Here is a 24,562-nt window from a genome sequence, read left to right on the forward strand (position 1 = left end):
GCACCGCTTGCGCCGTTACCAGGGCCTTGAAAGTGACCCTTGCCTTCACCGGAAGCCAGTTGCCTGACACTGGTACGTTTGGGAAGGTCACGGAGCAGACGAGCAGCGGCGGTATGCACCACCTGAAGTCTGTCCATTAGATAGGCGGGAAGGCTCACATAAAGTGCGTTCACATAGTCAATGCGGGGGTAACAAGAGCTCGGACGACCGTTTCTTTTGCTGCCAAGGGCAAAAGGGGCAGAAATTTCCGGAGGAGCTTCGGGATGCTGAAACAGGTACCTGTTAGTTTATTGATTTGGTTGCAGAAACTCAGCTTTTCATCAAAATGCTTTGTAAATGTGGAATGCCCCTACATTAGTGATACAGAACAGCCATAGGGGCAATTCCCTGCCACCAAGGTAATGATATTAGTAAAAAAAAATAAAAAAAATCTTCCCAACAACAGTTGATTTTTCTCAGTCAAATATCAGCTTTAAATCTATTTTGGAAATTCAACCATATTTCTTATGATTTCTGAAAATACACACAATTTCGTCTCAAATACATGATTTTCAATTTTGGGATACATGTATTACCTCAATCAAGCACAAACTACTAATTTAGTTGACTAGGCTGCACACAGGAGAGCTACTTACAGGTACCTGGAGAACTACCAGTAGTTCGTGAGCAACATGCTGGAGAAGCCTGCTTTACATTGTAGGTTTCTAGTGAGATGCAGTAGTTACTTGTGCCTTATGCAAGTAGTTATAGCACCACCTGGTGCCTAACTCTTGCATTACAGGCATACATTCTAACAGCAATCCAGGCACGGTGGTGAATACTCGCCAGGAATGTGGCTACCTCTCATTGGCCTGTCATGGAAAGTATTGCTGCACTGCACAGGACTGTGCGTTCTGTCACGGTGCACTCGAGACACAAGGATGCTTTCAATAAGACTACAGCTAGGAGAAACAGATCAGCTGCACTGCCCTCTGCCCTATAAACATGAACCAGGCCCAAGGTGTCACACACTTTACCAGCAGATAATACAGTAGCTTGAAGAATGCTATTTCGAGAGAAGGAAATGGCTTCTATCACTGTGATGGAAATGGTCATCATGGTCTCTGTAACTAGATTACAATTCACAAGAGTGCAACTGCTTATACAATCACAATTAGATTACAAGACCTGAAAGATTCATTCTGCACAGGAAGGCCTTAATACATGGTTATGCCGATGTGTGCATATATTCAATATAAATAAACATAGGTAAATATCTGAAGAAACTTCACACAGGACTGCAAAATTGAGACTTTCAGCCTCATTAAACTGCTTTATATGCAAATAAATCACTTAATTTATAACTCACTGAAAATATACACCATATTTAGCTGCTTTCAAATGAGGAAAGTAACAACTTCTTTAGGACACCAACATAATTCTTAGGAAAGTTCCGGTGAGTAAATCCATAGGAGCAGCCTTCTTACTTTGGACCTGGTCAATATTAAGAAGGAGCAGCCAGTGATGCAAGGTAACAAAGCTTCCCAGGGATAAATTGGCCACCACATAATGTCTTCCAGAAGAATCAGCTGAAGTGAAGTCTTACGCAGCTTCCACGCTGCCGAGTAAGTCAATGACCCCTTCCTTGGTCAGGAACCGAACGTCTCCGGTGTTCTGACACCAGACCTCAAATTGTGATGGGCTTTCCAACAATTTCTTCCCTGCTACGACCACATAGGGATAACCCATCTTATCGGCATCGTTCAGTCTTTTGCCAATGGTCAGATGAGTCCTGTCATCCAGGATGGCCTCTCCTTTCATGAGAGGCAGATGTTCCATCATGTCATCGTAGAGTTTGTCCAGTTGGGCGGAAGCCGCCTCTTCCTTGCTCCCCTTCTTTGGTGGGATAAGGCAGGCCTGGAAAGGCGCAATGAGCCTGGGCCAACGGATGGAGCCTTCGGTAGAGAGGACCTCGATGGCAGCAGCTAGAATCCGCGTGACACCCAACCCATAGCAGCCCATTTCTGCAACAGCCGGTTTGTTCTGGTCGTTCATGTACGAAACATTAAAGACAGAAGAATATTTAGTTCCCAGATAAAATGTATGCCCAACCTCGATCCCTTTTGTCTCACTTAAGGATCCTTGACATTGGGGGCATTCTTTCTGGTCAAAGTTTATCGCTTCGACGTTGGCTGCAAATCTACAACCTGAACACACCAGGAGCCTGTCCTCCCCAATGGTTGCAGGAAGCTGGAACTCATGGGACATTTTCCCGCCTATATTCCCGGTGTCGGCCTGCACTTTTACAACCTGTAGCCCCAGATTCTGGAAGAGGCTTGAGTAGGCATCACACACCAGGCTGTAAGTAAGGTGTGCAGCTTCTTCCGAGGCATCGAAGGTGTACATGTCTTTCATGTAAAACTCTCGACTGCGGAGCAGACCAAAGCGAGGCTTTGGTTCATCTCGAAATTTTCTTGTGATCTGATAGAGCAGAATAGGCAGCTGTCTGTAAGACAAACTCCCCTGGCTCGCTATCATGTCAGTCACCGTCTCTTCGTGAGTTGGTCCCAGACAGTAGTCCTTGCTGTGCCTGTCAGTCAGTCTGAAGAGCTCCTTGCCCATTAAATCCCAGCGCTCACTTTTCCTCCAGAGTTCAGCAGAGCTTATGCTGGGCATGTTAATCTTTTGTCCACCAATAGCCTGCATCTCCCCATCTATCACTCTGATGAGCTTCTCCATTGCTCGAACAGTGAAAGGCATGTAGGAATAGCAACCAGGGCTGCTCGGATAAATTAACCCTGCCTTCAGCATCAGGCGTTGACTTCTGCAGGTCAGGTCTCCAGGCTTGGTCTCCAGCCCGGACACCATCTCTTCCTGGAGGTTCATCGGATGGAAGAACTGGGACAATGCCAGTCGCTTGGATCTGTCAGCAAGATGGTGGTGGTCCCTGCAATGATGGCGGGTGTGAGGTGCCAGGGCGGGATGAAACACTCTCCAGCATCTCCTCAAACCTTCCATGCTGTGTTTTGGTAGCATCAACCCCTGTGAATGAAAGATATGTCTTTTTGGTGTATAGATACAAGCACAGAATACAATCCCCCTTAACAACACAATATACATGACCCAATAGCCAAGAGGTTACCTAATAAAAATATTTCTAAAACAGCAAATCGTAAAACTAACAACCCACACACGGACATCTGTACTTCCAAAGAAAAATTACAATTAACTTCTAATTTCTTCTGTAAGCTGTTTCAAGATCCCTAAAGGATGTCTTCGGGCAAACTGGTCTCTCTGAGCAACCAATATATTGGAATAGAAATGGTTTAGTGCTGAATATGGCAGCACAGACCACACCACTGCCATGTGGGTGAGACAGGCCGCAGTACAATGCAGGTGGGCATGTAGCAGGACCAAGTGAAAATGGCGTAGCTTTGAAGTGACATGATCACACCTCAAGGCCCCAGATGCCACTATGGCTTCAGAGTCAGGTGCTGCTTGTACTGGGCTAAGAGGGGATTTTGGTAGGTCACCCAAAACAGTCTCCAAAATCATGTCTAGTTAAGACCAGGGATTGTACATTCCACCCACTGCCAATTCCTTCATTCTGGAATCAAAGAGTAATTTTCAAAAAGAATTGTCTTCATTTAGTCAATATGCAATTCAAAAAGACAAAGGAAGAATTTTTCTGCATATCATAAATCAGATTCAGAAAATACCACAACGTACAGCTGCATTGTGTCCTAGTATCGTTAGGAATGGCTACTAAGGGTGACAAACCACCAACTGCATATAAAGAATGAATACTATGGGCAATAGGACAGACACCCTGATGACCACTGGAGGGCATGGGGGTGAATCCCAACCTTGGCATCCTCTGTCCTGGAACTCTTAGGAAAGAAATAAACCATCTCTGCACCATACCTTTTTTTTTTTAATAATCTTTATTGATTTTATACTCAAAAACAACATACAGCTGTAAATACGGCATTATAAAGTACATATTATAGTACATCTCCATTTTCATTGTTATGCCCAGCAAGGGGGGGCAGGGGGCAAATCGCCATATCCACCATTACAGGTAGTGAATATCGACATTGATTCACTACTGAGGCTATCAATAAATGTTGCTGTACAAAGCTGTGAATAAACATAATGTAAACGAAAAATAAACATAATAACACCTAACTAGTGTGCCTGTCTTATGTTCGTCGTAAGTTTATTACCGTTAAATGTGTCACTTATGTGTAGTGCGAGCAGCCAGAGTCTTACTATGATGAATATTATAATAGGAGTAGAATGGTGGAGGAGTCATGCAGTGTATATGCCATGTTATGTGAGAGTCCAGTCGATCCGAGCCGGAAATGTGAGATAGCTGTGTCTATTTGCCACCCCGTGTGTGTATTGCCCAGCGCTCCGCTCGTGTGTAGATCTTAGTATGAGTACTCAGGGTGTCCGAGATGTGGTGACCAGTTTTGATGTCGGTGCCACTGATACATCATCCAATATCGTGTGTATTGCGGAGGCTAGCTTCTATAATAGTTACGTGTCGTTGCCAGTCCACAGGTTGCGTCCTAGACGTTGGGCGTGGTAGCTGAGATGTCAGTGTCAAGTGTTCGGCCACCAGGGCATGTCCGAGAGCAGTCAACGGGTGCCTAGTGGAGGAGCCCGTCGGGGACTTTCAGGCCATAGCCAAGGAGTGTTTGGCAAGAACCAACGCCAGGTCTAGGAATTTATTGAGGTTCTTACGGCATGCATTCCTTTTGGTTTTGCCTAGTAAGTAGTGTGCGCTCTGGGTTGTGATCATGGTTCCAGTTGCAGCTGTCAATATATCAGATACTGGGGCCTAATGGGATCCTCATTGAATTTCTCAAATCAACAGGCTCGCTCGTCGTGCCCCGTATGATAAACATGTACAATGAAAGGGGATCCTGCCAGAGGATCAAAGATTGGCTTCTATCGTTGTTATCCATAAGCCGGGGAAACCCGTCGATAGCTGTAGCTCCCACAGACCAATATCACTGATCAATGCTGAAGCGAAAATCCTCGCAAAAATCCTGGCTGCCTGCCTAACCCCTGTTATCACGTCACTGGTTCATGTAGACCAGTCTGGCTTTCTGCCGGGCCGCAACACGGCGCTGAATATCCGTCGTCTTCACAGTGTCCTGGGTGGCAAGCACGTCATAGAGGAAGATGCTGTTGTGTAGTCCCTGGACACCAGAATGGTGTTTGATTCAATTAAATGGCCATATTTATTCGAAGTGCCGCGGCGCCTAGGGTTCGGCCCTAAATTCATGGGATGGGTTAAATTACTTTACACGGACCTCAAAGGCCAGGTCAAGGTTAACAATCGCCTGTCCAGAACATTTTCATTGAAAAGACGCACAAGGCAAGGTTGCCCCCGGTCCCCAATGATTTTCTCATTGATACTAGAGCCATTGGCATCATGGGTCAGAGGTGATCCACTGCTGAGGGGGTTGAAGTGGGCAGGAAGACAGAATATCTCTCTATACCGATGATATTCTACTGTATCTTGCGTCACCAGCCAGGTCAGTCCATAGAATTTTAAACATTTTCACTAATTTTGGTAAATATTCGGGATACTCAATCAACTGGTCCAAATCAGTGATTTTTGCAATACACTGACCGATCCCTAAACTCCCATTAGGATGTGACATGGAGAGAGCTGTTGAGGGATTCAGGTACCTCGGGATCTATGTAACCCTGATCCCAATCTGTTTTACACTAAAAACTTTGCTGCGCCTCTGGACAGACTACGCAATGATGTCAAACACTGGAGAACACTGCCCTTCTCCTTGTTGGGTCGAGCCGCTCTTTTTAAGATGTTGGCTTTCCCCCGATTCCTATATATCCATCAGAATTGTCCGCATCAGGTCCCCGACTCGTATTTTAAAAGTATTGAGAGTGAGGTTAGGACTATCATGGCATGGAAAGGTGCCCCGCAATGCCTTCAATAAACTGACCAGAGGATGGTATGACGGAGGTATAGCACTCCCACATATGCGTCTGTACTATTGGGCCTCACAGCTGGTGGTGTTGACCCAATGGTTGCATCGCCCCCCCGTCAGACCAGGCATATCTCCTGGATAAATATCAAATGGGGAAGGTTATCTAGGAGCGCTCTATTCGAAAGCTAGAAGGGGTCGGTACCTGGGCCCAACGGCCCATACTGTGGAGGTCTGGCGTCAGGCCAATCGACGACTCGGCTGGCTGGACGTGCTGACTCAAGCTACCCCGTTGTGGTCAGCTCAAAAACTAGGCACACTATGCAACCAACCAAGGTTTGATAGATGGGACACTATAGGTATCTCAACAGTAGGCCATTTGTGGAAAAAAAGGAAGAATACTGATATTTGCAGAATTGAAGGAGGAGTATGAACTGGCTCAGGGAGATATCTTCTGCTATTTACAAATCTGGCACGCTCTTAAGGCAGCACTCTCGTCTAATAAGGAGTCACCGGAGACATCTCCCCTGGAGGATAGACTGCTTTCTGAACCACTGTTAAAAAACACTGTGTCGCTAACGTATCGGAAACTTAGTAATAATTTACCTGACCCGATTCAATCCCTCCGAGAAAAGTGGCAAACCAATCTGGGACTAATGGAGGATGACGATTGGCAAACGGCGTTGATGTCCCCAAAGAAGGCGGCCATCCCTCTTAAACTCCGCCTTATCCAACTCAAAGTCCTGCATAGAACGTACCTCATGGGGGTCACTCTTGCAAAGATTGGGAGTAGACAGGATGCCCTGTGCCTCCGCCGATGTAGTGGGGAGGCAACTTTTTATCACATCATATGGGAATGTCCCCACATACAAGCCTTATGGGAAAAGGCTACACGACACATGCAGAGAGCAATCGAGAAAGATATTACACTGATACCACAATTGGGGCTCCTCAACATATGGGAGGCGACTGACCTTACCAGGGTGGAACAACAGTGGATTACCCTAGAATTTACACTGGTAAAACGCAACATTGCGATGAAGTGGGGGGGGGCAGCTGAGATCCCACCATCGAGGGCAAGGGACCTAGATAAATGTATGATAGCAGAAAAAAAGATATTCAAGTCTAGAGGATGTCCCAAGAAATTGGATACGAAATGGAGAAAGTGAAATGCATACCGGGGTGAATTGTGTGTATCGCCAACTACTGAGATGGAAATGACAGAGAACCAATGGAACAGACAGGATACAAATGGCTGATAGACAATGAATGGTTATCAGATCTGCTTTATGGACAACATTTGTATGAATATGTACTTATTGTTGATATACCTGTGACTGTCCTGATTTTTGTCATAATAAAAACATCTTTAAAACAAGCATAGGCATAGCCAATAGGTCTCGCCTTATGGGACCTTATAAGTGTTTAGCCATGCAACAGTTGCATAACTAAATACTTATAAGGTCCCAAAAGCAAGACCTATTGGCTACGCATGGCCGCGAAAGTGATCGCGATCGGCCCGAAAGTGAAAGTAATCGCGGTAAAAGCGGCGCGCGCGCCCGCGCAGATGCACTGTAGCTCTAGGCTGGCCTGGTAGCACTTTTTGGCGCCCTCTCAGAAAGTCTCGCCAGACCAGCGCATGGGTCACGCGAGTCCTAACAAATATATATATATCAGATACTTTCCCCCAGTATGTTGTGATGCGGAGGCATGTCCATACCATATGCATAAAATCAGAGCCCATGTCATGGCACCTGGGACAGATATCAATGGAGGTCGGGTACATTTGCGCCAGCCTGTGCGGGGTTAAGTATGTGTTATGTTAATAATTAAATTGCAGGAATTTCAGTCTGGCATTCATGGAAATGATCTTGGGATTTCCCACGCATTGTTTCCATTGCTTGTCTGTGATTTTGGTGGAGAGCGTCATTGTCTAGTATTCGCGTAATGAGGTTAATGAGGGGGCTGTGTCTGCTCTAAAGGAATTGTAGATGGCTGTGATGGCTTTCCTGCCTGTCCAATGTGACAGTAGTGTCTGAAAGCCTTCAGAGGTTGATAGTACCGAGTTGATGTCCCCCCAGATTCGCGTTGCCTGCTGTGTTAATGTTGCGTAGAGAAGGAACGTGCCGGGAGAGGTACCATAATCCTTCATCAGGGTGTCAAAATCATATAGGGCTGAGCCAACAAATAAGTCTCCCCATGTTGTCAGGCCGGCTGCCTGCCAATCGGTGAATTGTGGGCGTTTTATATGGGTATATGGCCCTGGTGACGTCTCGATAGGGAGATCTGGGGCATACGGTGGGGGGCAGCATTTGGCTACTACATAATTCGAATATGGCAAGCGTCTCCTGAAATAGGGGACGTCCCCCTGCGCACAGTAAGAACCCCTAAAGGGATTAAGAAGTTCGATGATCAGCACACAGTGGTTTGAAAAAATAGTCGGAGACTATGTTAGGATGGTTAATTTGATGATATTTAGTTGATCAGATCACAAAAGATTCATCCATGAATATTCAAGGTATCAGTCCATTAGTTATAGTGAACCTTGCCCAATGCATTTCGGTCCTCATCAGGGGACATATCTGCAAGAAAAGTTTAAAGCAAAGAATCAGGAAGTAACCAAAAACATAACAGTTCATGTCAGTGTTGGTATCATCATGGCAAAGCATAAAAAAGCAACTCATCAAGTCCGATGTAACAGTAATACATATCCTGAAGGGAAGGAACTGATGGTGTGGCTCACCAAGATAGGAAAGCAATTAAGGAAGTGCAATGTATCCTTGAAGAAAAATCGAGCCAGAATGGCAAACCAGCATAAAACCAGTAGCGTGCAGGAAAATAGACGAGTGATAGCTATCTCGTGGAAAGTAGTGAAACGTGACCATACAAGAAAGCAAAAAGTGTGTTGACTTTTCTTGTAGATATGTCCCCTGATGAAGGTCTTGATAGGACCGAAATGCATTGGGGAAGGTTCACTATAACTAATGGACTGATACCTTGAATATTCATGGATGAATCTTTTGTGATATGATCAACTAAATATCATCAAATTAACCTTCCTAACATAGTCTCCGACTATTTTTTCAAACCACTGTGTACTGATCATCGAACTTCTTAAACCCTTTAGATGTTCTTGCTGTGCGCAGGGGGACGTCCCCTATTTCAGGAGACGCTTACCATATTTGAATTCTGACACTCTAGACCAGAGTGTGATACCCCAGCAGCACGCCACAGCCAACCACAACGCTCAACACGGATAGTGCGCTTATCAATTTTTTGTTCTTACTACATAATTCGACCAGACATTACGGGCTGCCTGTAATAAAGTGCAGCCCGCAGTCCTCTGGAGTTGAGTTTTTGTGCCCGATATCCACTCAATCAGATCTTATTGCGACAACATCATTGCCCAGGTATCAAGTTCAGCTAGGTTCTTCCTTGCAAGCCTTGCGCATAGGCCACTGGAGCTGAGCGGCTGCATAGTATAGCTCATAATCGGGCACTTCTAAATAACCCTCTGAGATAGGAAGACGGAGCTTCGAGTGTGCTACCCGTGCTCTAGAAATGCCCCATATCAAAGTTACTAGCAATGATCCTCTGCACCCTACCTTTGATATCCAAACAATTGTTCAGGATGGTTTTCACTGACCGAAGGTCATCCTATTGGAAGCCGATGAGAAATCTCATAGCCCCAGCATACAGATGTCAACATTACTCACAAACAGCAAGTGACCTGCTTTTAACTCAAACACAAGTAGTAGCCTTCCTTTCTAAAACGTGATTTAAAAAAAAAAAAAAGTATGTCCTTCTTAGAGCCAACATCACGTGTAACAATTTCCTAATGCTAAATGAACAAAGTAGGTATGATGCCCTCAAGCCCTGGAACAAACCTTGCTTTCCTCAAATCCTGAGGATGTTGCAAGAGAAGCAATTGGACAAAGAAACGGGCTACAATACCTAAGAGCTCCATAAAATAGACTCTATCCCAGAATACATACTCCCCACAGTTACATGAACTTGTTGGCCAGGGAAGGTCGGATCGGGAAATGGGGAATTCCTAGAATATCCTTTCTTCTGTAGAAAGAACAAGCAGGACAACAGGTCACACCCACTTTTTCGTCAAGCACCGAAAAAAGAAAACAGGCAGTGTAGTTAACTCTTGATTATTGGCATCAGGGTTATTAATGACCTGGGATAAGAAGTGGCTGATAACTGATCTCTTTTTTTGACCTACACAATCCAGTACTATTTGAAGGCCCATCTTAGTGTCTACATCCTGTTAAGTTCAGGTTTATCCTCAGCATTCAGCAGAGGAGGTGTGTGTATTGGGCTTCATTCAAAAGTATTATAATAGTCTTAAATTAAGAAATGGGCGTGCCAGTAGGCCATTAGGTTAGTAAAGTGACTTAAGTAGCCACTTATAGTGAATTGTGTTAAAACTGAAAGTTGGCATGAATCCTAGCAGGGCTAATTCTGCCTTTCATCCTTTACATGAAAAAAATTGAGCAACAGCGTAGATAAGTAAAAATAAACCTCTTATTTACAGTGCTGTGATACAGTCACACCTGCAAACGGAATCATGATTGAAAATACAAATGACTGGTATGTATTTAGTTTGGGGATTGGTAGAGGACCGTACTTGTGTGCCTTTATTTATCACTTAGAAATTGATTTTGTGAATGGCAAAATACAAAATGAAATTTACGTTTCACGGCCACACACATATATTAAAAATATTACGGGTTCGATTCAGCAAAGGAATGATTGTGAAAAAGGGAATATGAAATGCTAAGAGAATAAAGAGCAAAACAAGGCACAGTCGTTGGTTGTTGAAACAAAACTCACACAAAGATTGAAGAAAGAGAAGAATGATAACAATTGTATGTCAAAATACTGAAATCTACAAGACCTGCAACAATACAGACTGGCAGATATTGGCTTGCACAATATCGTCAAGGTAAGCATAGTCGATCTATTGTAGGTCGAAATTTAAAAGTCAATATTATGGTACCACACCCTAATGAACAGCAAAACTAAAATGACAGGATACGTCTGGTGACTTACATCGCTTTGGCATGACAGCCTACACAGCTGTAGGTGCTTACACCCAACGAACATACAGCAAATTACCCACCAGTATTAACACTTGAACACCACTGGCACACACAAAGAGCAAGAATTGGAAACTGAAATCATTCAAATGCTTCTTTACAGGCCAACATAATCATAAGCAGAATACTGAATACAATTAAGAACCAGTGCTGCAAGCCCAGGACACACGCTTATAGCAAAAGCATTTATTCACAAAACAATTAAATGAGATCAAAAATATTGAAAAGTAAAAAAAAAAACCCTGAAACTTGTAATCACAGTAAAGCAAGTCGTAACTCCCTTCACCAAAACCAACAGAAAGAGAGGCACAGATAGGCACAATGCACAAGCGCAGGAGAAAACAAAAACAATAACCCACACTCCCCAGGAAACAAGAGTGACCACTTGAAAAAGGCCACAGATCCTTGTGCAATGAGGAGAGCACACTGGAGAAAGAAATTCAGCAAAGCAGTATACTGCAAAAAGAAATATAAATCAAAAGGGGCCTACTGGGAAAAGATTCTTACATGCACTTCAATAATTATACTACAGGTTACTAAAGACACACAATCTCATCCACCACCTGCCTCAAAAACAGTGAAGTCACAGATACATGGTACCAAAATGGGGGGACAGGGGGACTTGTTTAAGGAGGTCCAGTGTACATGCCCCAAGGAGACTATCAGCGAAAAAGGGTACAAAGTTCCTCATGTACAATAAGGTGTACATGAGGAACTTTGTACCCTTTTTCGCTGAAAGTCACAGATACACCCAGACTTCATGTGACAGACATTGTCACGTTTCCACTCGAATCAAGAGACGTTCCTTGCACATCGGTGGATTTCCTCTAATCGTAGGTGTCATTCGCTGCGACTCACTCTTTTATTTACATACTACAACTGCAAGGGATTCACAAGTATCAACATACATTTTGTATAAGATGTCCACCTGTACTTAACTCTCTACTCCAAAGCGTTCCCTATAGATTGGCATGATGCCATCCTGGAAACCAGTCAAGTGACTGGACGTATGTAAAGATAGAAATACAACACTGTGACCTACCAGGCAAGTTACACAATATGTTTTTGCTAAGACACAGCACAGCATTACCTCACACATTTTGAGGCACTCAACCATATGTTTCTCAACAGATGACAGCGGATATCAGCTGATGATGTCCTGCCACAGGAAAACAGCACACGTGTGGACAATATGCATAATTGAGAAATCTACTGAAGATTGTCAAATAAAACATCAGGAATCTGCATAAAGACATATCCCCTGAAGCCAACCACTGTCACAGAAAGCAGAGGGGCTGCTATATGCTCCACAATAAGGCTATAAAACAGGGGGAAGAGTTCAGCCACGACCAACAGCAGGGCGGCAAAGGGAAAACAGTCAAACACGACATCACTACCATGAAGGAAGCGCCAGCAGCTTCAGGAAGGCAACACTGACGGGTGGTCAAATCCTTGTTACACATATATGTGCAAACCCGTACAAATTCTGGTGTGAATTCAAGGAATATTCCACCTATAAGAAATCTCCAGACTACTACCACCGATGTATGGGTATATCCACACTCATGTGGAACTCTAGACAAAGGGACCCTGGGCATCTTTGGGATATAATTAGAGCCCTTCCAACTCACAACAAGGTGTTCAGGAATAAAAAGGAGGCAAAGATCATTTGGGGTTCCCAGAGGAATACACACAATTGCTGAAGGAGTTGCCAGTGGATGGGGAGGTGCTGCTAGACTTTTCGGTTATGTTGTGTTAGGTGATGATAATATTATTGCCTGTATGGTATATGAACCCATGTAGAGAACTGTCAGAATTTTCCTACAAACCAAAGTATACGTGAGCTAGTGCATTGACATGTTATGATGTTGAAATCAACTAAGGCATCTGTGAGCTTGTGCAAAAATGCCATGACGGTGATACATTCTGGTGGCTTGGAAATGGTACTGGGTGAAGCTCTGATGCAAAAATCCTCTGGCACAAGTGAGCTTGGGCACGGACACCATTATGTTGATTTTGTGAGGACATTTTAAGCCTTGAAAAAAGAGGAAGAATTAAGTTTAGCAAAGCCACTTAATCTGAACAAAGGATATTTTAAGAGGGACAAATGATAGAAAGTAAAGGCATATCAACATCTCTAGATAAAAGAAAATTGCGAATAAAACCTATAACAACTCACCCAGTTCCAACGAGAGTATATGCATCGCTTCTGGAGTAGCGTGTTACTCGCCAGAAAAGCGCTTTGGCGCCTTGCCAGGGGTAGTAAGAGCTATATAAATGTCATTACAATACAATAAAGGAACCACCTTGTATGTCAAACAGCAACTGCTCATACAAGCCACTCTATTGACTATAGTAAGCATTGATGTATTCCTTTGTTATCTCAGGCGACAGAAAATAGTACCTACTTCTAGACTGTTGCCATCTAGTCGAAGCACTGCACCCACACCATCTTGCCCTATCATAACTACCTTCACAAATACCCCACCAGCTAACACACTGACATACTCTGGGCCTCATTATGAGTAGTCTGGTAAATAGGCTGGATGTTTCCTATCCTAGAGTTATGGGTACTCGCTGTACCCGTAACTCCGTAGGTGGGCAAAACCCAGCCCCTTAAATGCAGGACCCTCTGGGTCCCCTTAGAAATGGGGGGGGGGGTCTGTAATTCCTGGCACGACCCCACCCAGTAATTCCTCATTTTGGTTCGAAGTTTCACCCTACTTTAGGGAGTCGAAATCTCCAGGTGAAAGTTGAGATTAGCAATGTTCCTTAAGATCTCATTATTCCGATGTAGCTGGTAACTGGATTCCCATCGGAATTAGGAAGCTTTTGGAATGAGGGCATCTGTGTCCAGCCTACTACCTGCATAATCAAATGCCCACTATCATCTGCATCAAAAGGCAAAGAATGAAGGTTAATTGAATACCATCCATTCCACAATAGCTCAACTTTAGGAGAAAAAAATGCAATTATATCGCCATATAGGACTACATTATGTGGAAGTGCAATAAAATTAAGCAACATATTATCACGTTTAAGGCTAATTGTGTGGCAACTTTGGCACACATATTTGAAATGTTATTCATCAACACTCAATGAGTTTCTTTGGTAGTCACAGGAACACCATTTTATTAATATCGTGCTGTCTACGTCCCATAGTAAAACAGTTTGTGTAAAACATGAAGCTTTCAGCAGACCAGAAACCTAGATGTACAGACTTATTTTATTAAAATGTGCACCTGCATTTTACCCGAGTATGCTTGCTAAAACTGTCTCCCTGCAAACTCAGTGAATGGTGTATTCTTTGCTTACACCAGGGGGAATACGAAAGGACACTTTCATAATGTCTAATACATGTTTGTTTATGAGCGTTGCACTATATGGCTTTTGAGGAATCAAGACAAAGGGACCTGAAACATATGCAACATGTTTAGGGCCCTTCTAATATTTGATTGCCCTGTTGAAATAACTCATAGTTGAGAATACTATTGTCTAAACATAAACTGCAAAATTCATATTTAAGGGAAAATAAAAACGGATAGAAATAAACAAAACAGTCAAATATTTTGAGCATTTACCAGGGCAAAAATGTACCAACAAATTCAACATTAATTTTCTTCTCTGGTAAAATATTGATTCAAAGTCATTTTCGTGGAAAATATTTGCTCATTCTTTGCACCTTATTTTGAATTTAGTAGGGTTACCAGCTGAATACAAAAAAGTGCTTACGGCAATCCATCAGGAGCTAAACTAAAAATGTATACTCATACTAATTGGTACAGACTTGCATCTCTTTATTGACTAAATATAGCAACACAGAGTTTTTTCTATGCCAGAAGCTGCACTGCCTCTTATAAGATAGCGTTCTTATAACACTTCTTTTCTATTTGAGCTAGAGGTTTTCAAATTTTGAATTCTAACCATGATGGATTATTTAATAAAAATGAACTATCCATAACGATATGGAAATTACAGCAGTGATCCTTCGTATAGTGATTAACTTTTGTTACCCGAAAAGAAAGCACTATTAACACTGACCGCCTGTTCTATAAGCCTGACACCTCCTCCTCCAAAACCCTCAAACAGGCCAGCACCTGCTCCTGGACCCAGGGCTGAAAATCAACCAAATTTCATTAATAACAGAGACCATAGGCTAAAACAACTTGGCCATCACTCACTGAGCCTCACATCCCTTCTTTATTAAAATCAGAAAGGAAAACAATATGAACAGCCTTTATAATTTGGTTACATTTGATCGCATTTTTCGTACAGGCAAGAAACCAACAAGCTTAAAAAAAAAATCCCTTGTCAACCAACCTAAAAGGGTCCTACGTCTGCCCTGTCTCTGATGTGGGCTTTGTTGTTGCTGTCCCTCCCACCCCCTCATCACGGCGCAGAAAGCGATATGATGGCTAGTACGGTCCGCGCTGTAGCACTTTTTTTATAATGTATTTTAAGCCAGGTTTACAAACTTTAGCTAAACAAAATAGTGGGCTTTTGACACGCTATCGCTTTCTGGGAGTTTGAATCTGGGCTTGTGTCCACTGAACCAATTTGACTAAGACACCTGATGACAAAAGTTTGTAAGAGGTCAGTAAAGGACTTGAAACGATGTGTCCTATTGAAATTGAGCAAGGTTGAAGCCCTACATTATCACCCTATATCAGAATGCATTTTACCAGATGATTTCAAGCCATCAAGGAGACAGAGCTGTTCGTTTGTTTAGAAATCGTTGTTTTCGAGTGCACTGGTTCGAGTACAGCAACTGAAGTGGACGGACTACAGCTCCCAGAATTCATTAGATGTCATACTAAACCCCGGGAACGAAGTACTGTGCCCTTCGTGACATTGAGCGAACTGGTAAACTTAGTTTTAACCTAATAATACACTGCAAATCGATATGGCCCACCGACTTTTAATTCTGCACTTACATGTGGATTTAAAAGCTGGTAGATGCAAGGTGCAGCTATTTGGTAACCTCGTGGAAAAGGAACGACTACAGTAGAGGGTGAACAGACCATCTAGCTTGAGTAACCCAAACGGGCTGCTCTAACACGATGAAAAGAAATGCGCAAATGCTTTCTCACTATACAGTACCTTATTTATCCGTAAAATAAATTTGTCGACGAATCGGTCTTGAAGACTAAAATTGTTTCACAAATTGAAACTACTCGCCGAGTGCAGCAGCAATGATTAGCTGCTACCGAAATAATAAAAGGACTACCGAAGCAAAAGTAAATTTAAAACTGTGTGTTTTGTATTGAATTGTTTAGCTTCTATGTAGGGCGTTTTTGTTTGCTATAAGGATTCTGCTGAAAGCGTATCTAAAGCGGCACTTTTTGGGAATCATTTATTTTTTGTAGATTTCTTTGGAAGAGTATCCTGAAATATAGGTATACTTTTATGTGTTTGTATGTAGTCGGTAAATATGTAGGAAAAAATATATGCATTGTGTTTGTGCGTTCTGTGGACTTTGCTGCAACATTCTGTATACAAGAATGAGGTAACAATGCGTTTCGAGATGTCCGCCTTATTTGATACGTAAAGGGGGTGCACCAGCGGTAAACTGGTGCTTATTCTGCTTATTAAAAAAACAGAAAATCCAATGACAAATTGCAGCGTTCAAGAAGAGAAAGAGGCAGAAAAAGAGCGCATGCACAACACAGTACCTCATTACACAATGTCACGCGAAACAAGGGAGTGCAGACCAAGAGAACAGAATGACACTACGAGGTTTTTGTAGATATTTTTAATCTAAAATAATTAGAAATTAATATAATTCTGAACTTTATATTACATCTAAAAGAGGACACGAGTAATACATTATTAATCATAAATTATAAACATTTACGAGATGAAACAATGTATCTCCATAACGTAAATTTCACCTGTCCTTAAGTTGAGTGTTTAAAGTCTCGTTCCTTTTTATTTTTCTGCTACCAATATTATACATAAACTTCCATTCCAACATGGCGCTTTCAAGTGGCTATCACCTTACACGCAGGTCCTTCTTCTGTTTTCGTGATTACCCTAGAACGGTAGCATGTGCATACGATCAGGTTCCGACGTGTGCGACATGCCATATGATTCCATCTTCCTGTTCTGTTTTCAACAGTGTAACTAAAGAAGTCATACGCTTTACAGACATGGCCTCAGCAGAAGAAGATGACACTATGGACCAGTTTATGGATAAATTCAAAGCTCAGAAGTACAAAGGAGCGTTCAAAGAAGAAACATGGGAAGAGGTTTGATGTTTTATTTTGTACTGGATGTTCACTTCAGATTGAAGGTGTGATGATTGACATAGCTGCAAGGCCATAAGATGTTTAATGGGCACCCAGGCAACATAATATTTTATGGGTCCTCCGTTTTTGCTTTATTTAGTTTTTCAGGGTTCTTTATGGCAATTTTTTCCAAAAATATTTTTAATGACTTAGCAGTTCCTGTTGGGACTATTACTAATAGAACACGACCAGGCCTGTTTTGCATGAGGGCGTTTAATGTCTTGAGAAGTGAAATGAGCAAAATAAAAATGTGCACTGGAATGCAGACCAGGGCAGCTACTAGACTTTTCTAGTTCGAAGTCTACCAGACAGTGGAGCTGCCTGATTTGTTAAAGATATTTTGCGGGCATTCTTACTTAAGAATGTGTTCCTCCATTGTATTACCATTGGCTTTGTAAGTCACATGTGCTTGCTTTCTATTGGCTGACTTCATTTGTTTTAGGCTATCCAGTGTGGTCCATCATGTGGAGAATTGCCTAGTTTAATGTGTTCTTCCACAGTGCTTCCTTCCTGTAAACAGTCCTTTACATATTGTCTTTTATCTTGTCACATTTGCTGTGCTTTCAGATACCAAGGTCAAATGTCAAGCTCTGTCTACCGAGGGAGCTTAGTGTTTTCTTTCTCTGACTTTAAAGTGAGAGGCTTAATCTAACAGTCTGGGGGTGTGAATGGGGGTTTGCTTTTTTACTTTTTATTCTGTTTAGGATTTTCTCATCATTTCAATTGCTCTCCCTGCCTCTGTCACAGCTTCTGGGTTTAACTAGCAGCGTGACTCCTTTGGGCACCGGGCGCTCGGTAAATTAATTTTATTTACTTCCAGCTTTTGTCTAGCACGCAACATTTAAATATCTGTAAATGAACTGTGCTGAATATATCGGTATTAGGAAAGCACAAATGAAACTTTTTTTTTTTTTGTGATTCTGAAGTATGCTGGATACAAATATTTGAATACGATCAGAAACAAGCATTGGCATAGCCAATAGGTCTCGCCTTTGGGACCTTGTAGGTGTCTAGCCATGCAATACTTGATGTTGTTGCACCAAGGATATTGTGCTGGATAACTAAACACTTATAAGGTCTCAAAGGCTAGACCTATTGGCTATGCCAATGCTTGTTAATAAATTCAGGACTTTCTTTTAGTATTCCTGCAAGGAAAAACTAGTGTTTAGTGACTCAAACATAAAGCATATAAGTGGAAGTTACAACTTTCAAAATCAAGCCAAGAAAATCCTTTGTGGGCTAGCCCGCAATTAAAAGATTTATTGTAATCCCAATTTTACCATAAACATGATTTTACGGGAATCGGGATCACTACTTTTCCTTTAAGTTTTTTTTCCCACACACATTTTGCCATGAAAAACTGGGCGAAAAGGCATGAAATGGGAGAAAAACCTGTGGGAGCCGGTACATAAACACAGATTCTTCCATTAATTTCCCATTCCCGAGTGAACAACAGCGAATACTGTTGCAATTCTGCACCCAGGGGTTTAAATGTTGCGGGTCCTACCAGGTCTCAGATAGGACAGCAATGTAAACTGCTCCTCAGAATTAATGCACCTGACCACACCCTATCAGTAATTCCAATTCAGGAATTACTGATGCGGTCATCTGGTATCACTTGTAATGAGGGTATAAGAGTTGTGTGTTATTTGAAGGGTAGCTGTGCTTTATGGGGGTTACATTTGTAGCAGTGAGTGTGTGCGCGTATTATCCTCTTGTATGTATTATTTCCAACCCTCTGTTGGGTCTTCCTGACATTCCCTTAGTTTACAGGATTTTTTTTTTAGCTAAAGCCAACTCATGTTAAAGTCTAGTATTTTCGCTTTCTTGAGCCAAAATCCCTGATTGTGTTTTTAATGTGCATGGCAGCTTTCCTTTAATGAATAAGAAAGCTGCCTAGTTTTGAAGAAGTGACTTTGGTTTTAATTCAAAACAAATGGGCAGTATCTAGTTTTACTTTCTGTACTCCGGGCTCGAGCGTTCAAAGGGAACAAGGAATTCTATGTCAGGACCGGAGACTCCGATTATGCTTATAATTTCTTTACTAGAAATCTCAGCAGCCAATCAGATAACAGTAAAAAATAAAATAATACTATAATACCCATGAGCATACTGGGTATCACCTGACAACCATAGAGTAACCACTATAAAAGGTCCACAAGAGAATATCATATCCTCTTTCTTTGGTGCTCCGCAGCCAGTTAAGTGCTTTACCTTTCACTCTCCATATTACATTGTCGATTTGCTTTGCAGCGCGTTTAATATTGCTTTATTGCTGTGTAATGCTCTGTGTCTCAATCATACTGTTTGCTGTACCTGTATCGGCGCTTCGTAGGCTCTCTGCGCATTACTGTGGTTATTGCTCACAACTTCAGCTTTGTTAGCCGTGCGGCGCTCAACGTGTTTTGTGATTTCTTTTCGCCAACTTTGTTGCTGGTTGGTGCTCGTTGCAGGGAGCGTGTGTTTCGCCTCCCCAGTTCGGGCGTTTTGCGCCCGTGCTCGTTTTTGGTGGAGCAGGAGTGCGGGGCTAAAGGACTACGCGCATCTAACGCGTAGTCCTTTTTCCGTTGTGGTCAGGCGGCCGTTAACGCGCATGCGCGGCGGCCATTTGCTTTGTTTATTTTTAGTGCGAACATCGCAAAATTCAGTACGGGAGCAGCGCTTCACATGCTCATTGCCCACAAGCCTGTCCAAGTCCCAACTCACGCCCGGTTGACAATTTTCCAGTTTGGGCTGCATAATAGAGCATAGGCTTTGCCTAGAGTGGTGTCTTTTCTGGCAAGCCCTCCCTCCACATTTAATTGGTTATATTCAGGTTACTTTGTAACTGTTTTGTTGGCTTGCCTTGGGGGTTTTTACCACTCCCCCCCTTTCATTTGCCTTTGGCATTTTATTGGATTGCAGTGTTTTGCTACTTCCTCTTATGGGCATTATTGGCACTTTAGTGTGTTGCTATGGCTGAATACTATGACGAGGAAGGATATTATTATTATGATGAAGGGGCCTCTGGCTCCATGGAGCAAGAGTTGGTTGAAGCTCTTGACGTGGGTGTTCAACACTCAGTAAATAAGGCGCTGGTCCGCGCTATTGAGCCACTGAAACGTCACCTGTGTAATTATGCTTTGCAACAGACTGGCTACCTACGTCTTCTGGGCGTTCTTCCTCAAATGCTACCAAAGTTGTGACTCCTCACAAGTCGGACTTTGCTAACTTAGCTAAGACTCTCTCTAATGACCATTCCTATGGTCAGTCTTCTAAGGAGGCGCTGGCTTCTCCGTCTCGCCAGACGGACGATGGTGACACTTCTTCTACCACGTCTTCGGACCATGACGTTTCTCCTCCTCCTACTAAGAAGGCTCATAGAGAGCATTTTGTGGACGCCCCAACACATCCCCAACTCCTACATTTGACCCTTCAGAAATTGTGCACCCTAACTCTTCTTCTTGGCTTCCGTCTGCGGAAGTAGCGGGATATGTCCAGTCCTATATTTGTCAATCGTTTGACAAAGAGGTGAGGACCTGTCTGCGGTCTGAATGTCCTCAGCCAGATTTGGCTGATAAACTAGCTGAGACACCAGAAGTTGATCTAACCATGGTTACTTACCTTAAGAAGTATGCTAAAGAGCCCAAAAAAGGTATTGATAGAGCATGGCGCTCTTGTCAGGACAAATTATTAGACTTACTGGGTCCCCACACAAAAATTTGAGAACTGGGTTTTCGGGCTAAGGAGTCTTCCACTGCCCTTGACCCAGATGAGTTAATTGGGTGGTCTCAGAGGGCCATTTGTCAATTGGGAAACGCTAATTGTGCCATGTCATGTGAGCGTAGACGCTCTATTCGTTTGAAGTTGGACCCAGAATTAGCAGAATTGTCCATTTCTGAGTCTGGCCCTTTGGCTCAAGGTTTGTTTGGTTAACCTTTTCTTAAGGAATTGACCAAATTTGTTGCCACGTTTAGTGGACTCGATAAAGCTCAGTCCTCCCTTAGACAAGCTTTTCTCCCGTTTTTTGGACGGGCCGGACGATATAGGGAACGATTGTTCGGCCGTGGTTTTAACCAAAACGCCCAGCATGGCTATCAGTCCCATCGTGGAGGTAATCCGGACTCCGGCTACAACAACAAATCCTCCTTCTATCCCACTCGCAAGGGACAACACCAATTCAAGAAAGGACGCTATGGTGGAAATCAAGGAGGACATCACAATTCCTCAGCTTCAAGTGAGCCTGATCTCAGCTTCAGAAGTTTTGTTGGGGAGGCAGAATTCAATTTTTCTTCCCAGTTGGCAACTGATCTCGAGCGATGCATGGGTGTCAGAGACTGTCAAGGGTTACAAAATAGAGTTCTTCAGTTTTCCCATTCAACCTCATCCTCCTTCGCCCCTAATTTTTTCCCTTCAAGATCAAGCTGTAATTCTTGCCGAAATAGACTCTCTTCTAAGAAAAGGGGCCATAGTTCGGACTACCCGTCATCCTCAGGGTTTCTCCAGCAACGTCTTTCTGGTTCAGAAAAAAGGGGGTTGTTCCAGGCTACTTCTCAACCTCAAGGACTTCAATGGCTGGGTTGTTTACCGCCACTTCAAGATTGAGGGCATCCATCTTCTGCGGGACCTCCTTCAGGAAGGGGACTGAATGGTCCGTCTAGATCTGAAGGATGCGTATTTGTCGATTCCCATTTACGGTCCTTATCGTTGGTTTCTGCAGTTCCAATGGCAGGGAGTCTGGTTCAAGTACAAAGTTCTCCCTTTCGGCCTCTCGTCAGCACCTTGGTGCTTCACGAAACTCCTGAGGCCTGTCGTGGAATCTCTGCGAGCCCGGGGTGTTCGTCTGATAATCTATCTGGACGACATTCTCATCATGGCTCGTTGCCCTCGTCTGTTAATGACTCATTTGGAGTGGTCAATAGATCTTTTACAGTCACTCGGATTTCTGGTGAATCCTCAGAAGTCAGTTTTCATTCCGTCTCAATCGATGGAATTCCTGGGTTTTCTCGTCAATTCCCTCACTTGCCAACTCCTCTTGCCCAATCAGAAGATCAGATCTATCAAGAGGGAGTTGAGATTGATTTTACAAAAACAGAGTGTATCATTAAGGTCTGTACCTTGGATAGTCGGCCTGCTAGCTTCCTCGATCCAAGCCATTTTTCCGGGTCCTCTCCATTACCGAGCACTTCAGCGTCTCAAAATCCGCCATCTCCAGAAAGGCCTCAAGTATTCCGTTCAGATTCCTCTTTCAGAGAAGTCGAGGTGGGAGATGTTGTGGTGCTTAGAACACATGGAGTCTTGGAATGGTCGAGCCCTGTTCAGAGTGGCTCCAGAAGTGGTGATCAAGTCCGACGCCAGTCGGTGGGGATGGGGAGCCCGTTGCGGTCAGGTAACCACAGGGGGCCGGTGGTCTCAGGACGAATTGTCTCTCCATATCAATTGTCTGGAGCTTCTGGCAGGGTCTTTTGCAATTCGTTGTCTGTCTCCACGCATGACGAACTGTTGCATACTTCTCCGCATGGACAATGTGTCAGCGGTTCGGTATGTCAACAAATTAGGGAGGACGAGGTCCAAGATTCTGGCAGAAATTGCCAAGGATTTCTGGCACTTTTGTCTTAAGAGAAACATCACAGTGATTTCGGAATATTTTCTGGGGTGCAACAATCTGCTTGCAGACTGGAATTCTCGTCACCTCCGAGATTGCAGCGATTGGAGACTTCATCCTCGTGTATTCAGGTCCCTAACTCGCTTATGGGGTCAGTACCAGATCGATCTGTTTGCCTCTCGACTCAACAGGCAACTTACAATGTTTTTCAGTTGGCGCCCGGATCCGGAAGCTCTGGCCACGGATGCATTTCTGCAGGACTTGCCGTCTCATCTATGTTATGCCTTTTCCCCATTTGTAATGATCCCCAGGGTCTTAGCACGCACAAAGCATTATCAGTCGGAATTGATTCTGATCACTCCTCTGTGGAGGGCTCAGGCTTGGTTCCCGGTTCTTCTGTAGATGATTTGTGCAGTGCCGCTTCTTCTTCCCCAGCGTTGGAATCTGTTGCTGGACCCTCTCAACAACCCGCATCCACTGATAATCAGGTCAACTCCTTCTAGTTGCATGGCGGGTTTCGTGGATGGCTGGAAAATCCCAGGCCTTTCGCGAAATGCTACCAGATTTTTCAGCGAGGCTTGGTCTCCCAACACACATAAACGTTATTCCACAACCTGGTGTAGTTTGTGCGATCAACGGGAGGTGGATCCCGCTTCAGCGGATATCTCTTTCATTGTGCATTTTCTTGCACCGATGACTTCTTCTGGTCTTGCTTATAGAACGGTTAATACTTTTCGATCTGCCATTTCTGCATGCCATGTAACGATCAATGACGAACCTGCTGGTGAGCACCCCTTGGTGTGCAAGTTACTCAGGGGTATCAGGTTGGTAAAACCGCCTCGCCCTAAATATGTTGATTTTATGAGATGTTTCTACAGTTTTGCGATTCTTGGAGGCTTGGCCCTCCAATACTAATCTATCCCGCAAACAGCTTTCGACAAAACTAACTATGTTATTATGTTTAGTTTCTTGTAAGCGTGTTTCTGATATCTGTGCTCTGGATCTTGCAGGTCGTAGATTTTCACCAGAAGGTGTCACTTTTACTATCTCCAGACGCACTAAGTGTAATACTGCCTCTGTTACTTATCCGAGTTTTCCTGCTAATCCAAAACTTTGTGTAGTACAATGTATCAAGGATTACGGGGTAAGTACTGCTCAGTTTCAACAAGATATGCATGGTCAATTGTTGATTGCTATGCAAAAACCTTTTTGCCCGGTCACCCCGGCTACATTGGCAAGATGAGTGAGATGGCTCATGAGTGAAGCAGGTATTGATGTTACAAAATTTGGTGCACATTCAGCTTGTGGAGCTATGGCTTCCAAAGCTTTTTCTATGGGAGTGAGTTCAATGGACATTATGAAAGCAGCTGATTGGTCAACTGATTCTATGTTTAAGACTTTTTATTATAAACCGATTGTGGATATTGCATCTGTAGTGGTGGCACAGCTTTGAACAAGCATAATCGGAGCCTCCGGTCCTGAGATATAATTCAAAATTTCTATTAAGGACACGGAGGCGAGGATTATCCCACCCAATTTTTCTGTATTCCATATGATGGTTTGCATTATCTGCCTTTATTACATATGTATGTTAAGTCATATGGATATATTCCTTGTTTTTCCCTCCCCCTTTTACGG

The 24,562-nt window shown here is 43.3% G+C and overlaps 2 protein-coding genes across 5 annotated transcripts in view; one reads left to right on the forward strand and one right to left on the reverse strand.

The window, feature by feature from the left end:
- Nucleotides 1-1,278: 1,278 nt before the first annotated feature.
- On the reverse strand, nt 1,279-16,269 carry PARS2 (prolyl-tRNA synthetase 2, mitochondrial). Of its 3 annotated transcripts, none has more exons than XM_085602538.1 (2): nt 16,154-16,269; nt 1,279-3,021 (listed from the first exon to the last, which is right to left on the reverse strand). In XM_085602538.1, exon 2 carries the CDS (start codon nt 3,013-3,015, stop codon nt 1,582-1,584), a length of 1,434 nt encoding a protein of 477 aa, XP_085458664.1. In that variant the 5' UTR covers nt 3,016-3,021; nt 16,154-16,269; the 3' UTR covers nt 1,279-1,581. The 3 variants fall into 3 exon arrangements, with proteins under 3 accessions (XP_085458664.1, XP_085458663.1, XP_085458665.1); XM_085602537.1 differs by lacking the exon at nt 16,154-16,269 and adding an exon at nt 15,988-16,110; XM_085602539.1 differs by lacking the exon at nt 16,154-16,269 and adding an exon at nt 15,374-15,445.
- TTC4 (tetratricopeptide repeat domain 4) overlaps nt 15,625-24,562 on the forward strand; it is a 223,136-nt gene continuing 214,198 nt past the window's right edge. Inside the window, exons 1-2 of one of the 2 annotated variants that reach the window (XM_085602541.1) lie at nt 15,625-15,646; nt 17,172-17,301. In XM_085602541.1, coding sequence (XP_085458667.1) covers nt 15,627-15,646; nt 17,172-17,301 — 150 coding nt within the window. In that variant the 5' untranslated portion in view covers nt 15,625-15,626. Of the gene's footprint in view, nt 15,647-16,430; nt 16,450-17,171; nt 17,302-24,562 lie in introns of those variants that run through there. The other variant, XM_085602542.1, reaches the window with a different exon arrangement.

The sequence above is a fragment of the Triturus cristatus genome, chromosome 4_2 (assembly GCF_964204655.1).
Source record: "Triturus cristatus chromosome 4_2, aTriCri1.1, whole genome shotgun sequence".
In the NCBI taxonomy this organism is placed as follows: Eukaryota; Metazoa; Chordata; class Amphibia; order Caudata; family Salamandridae; genus Triturus; species Triturus cristatus.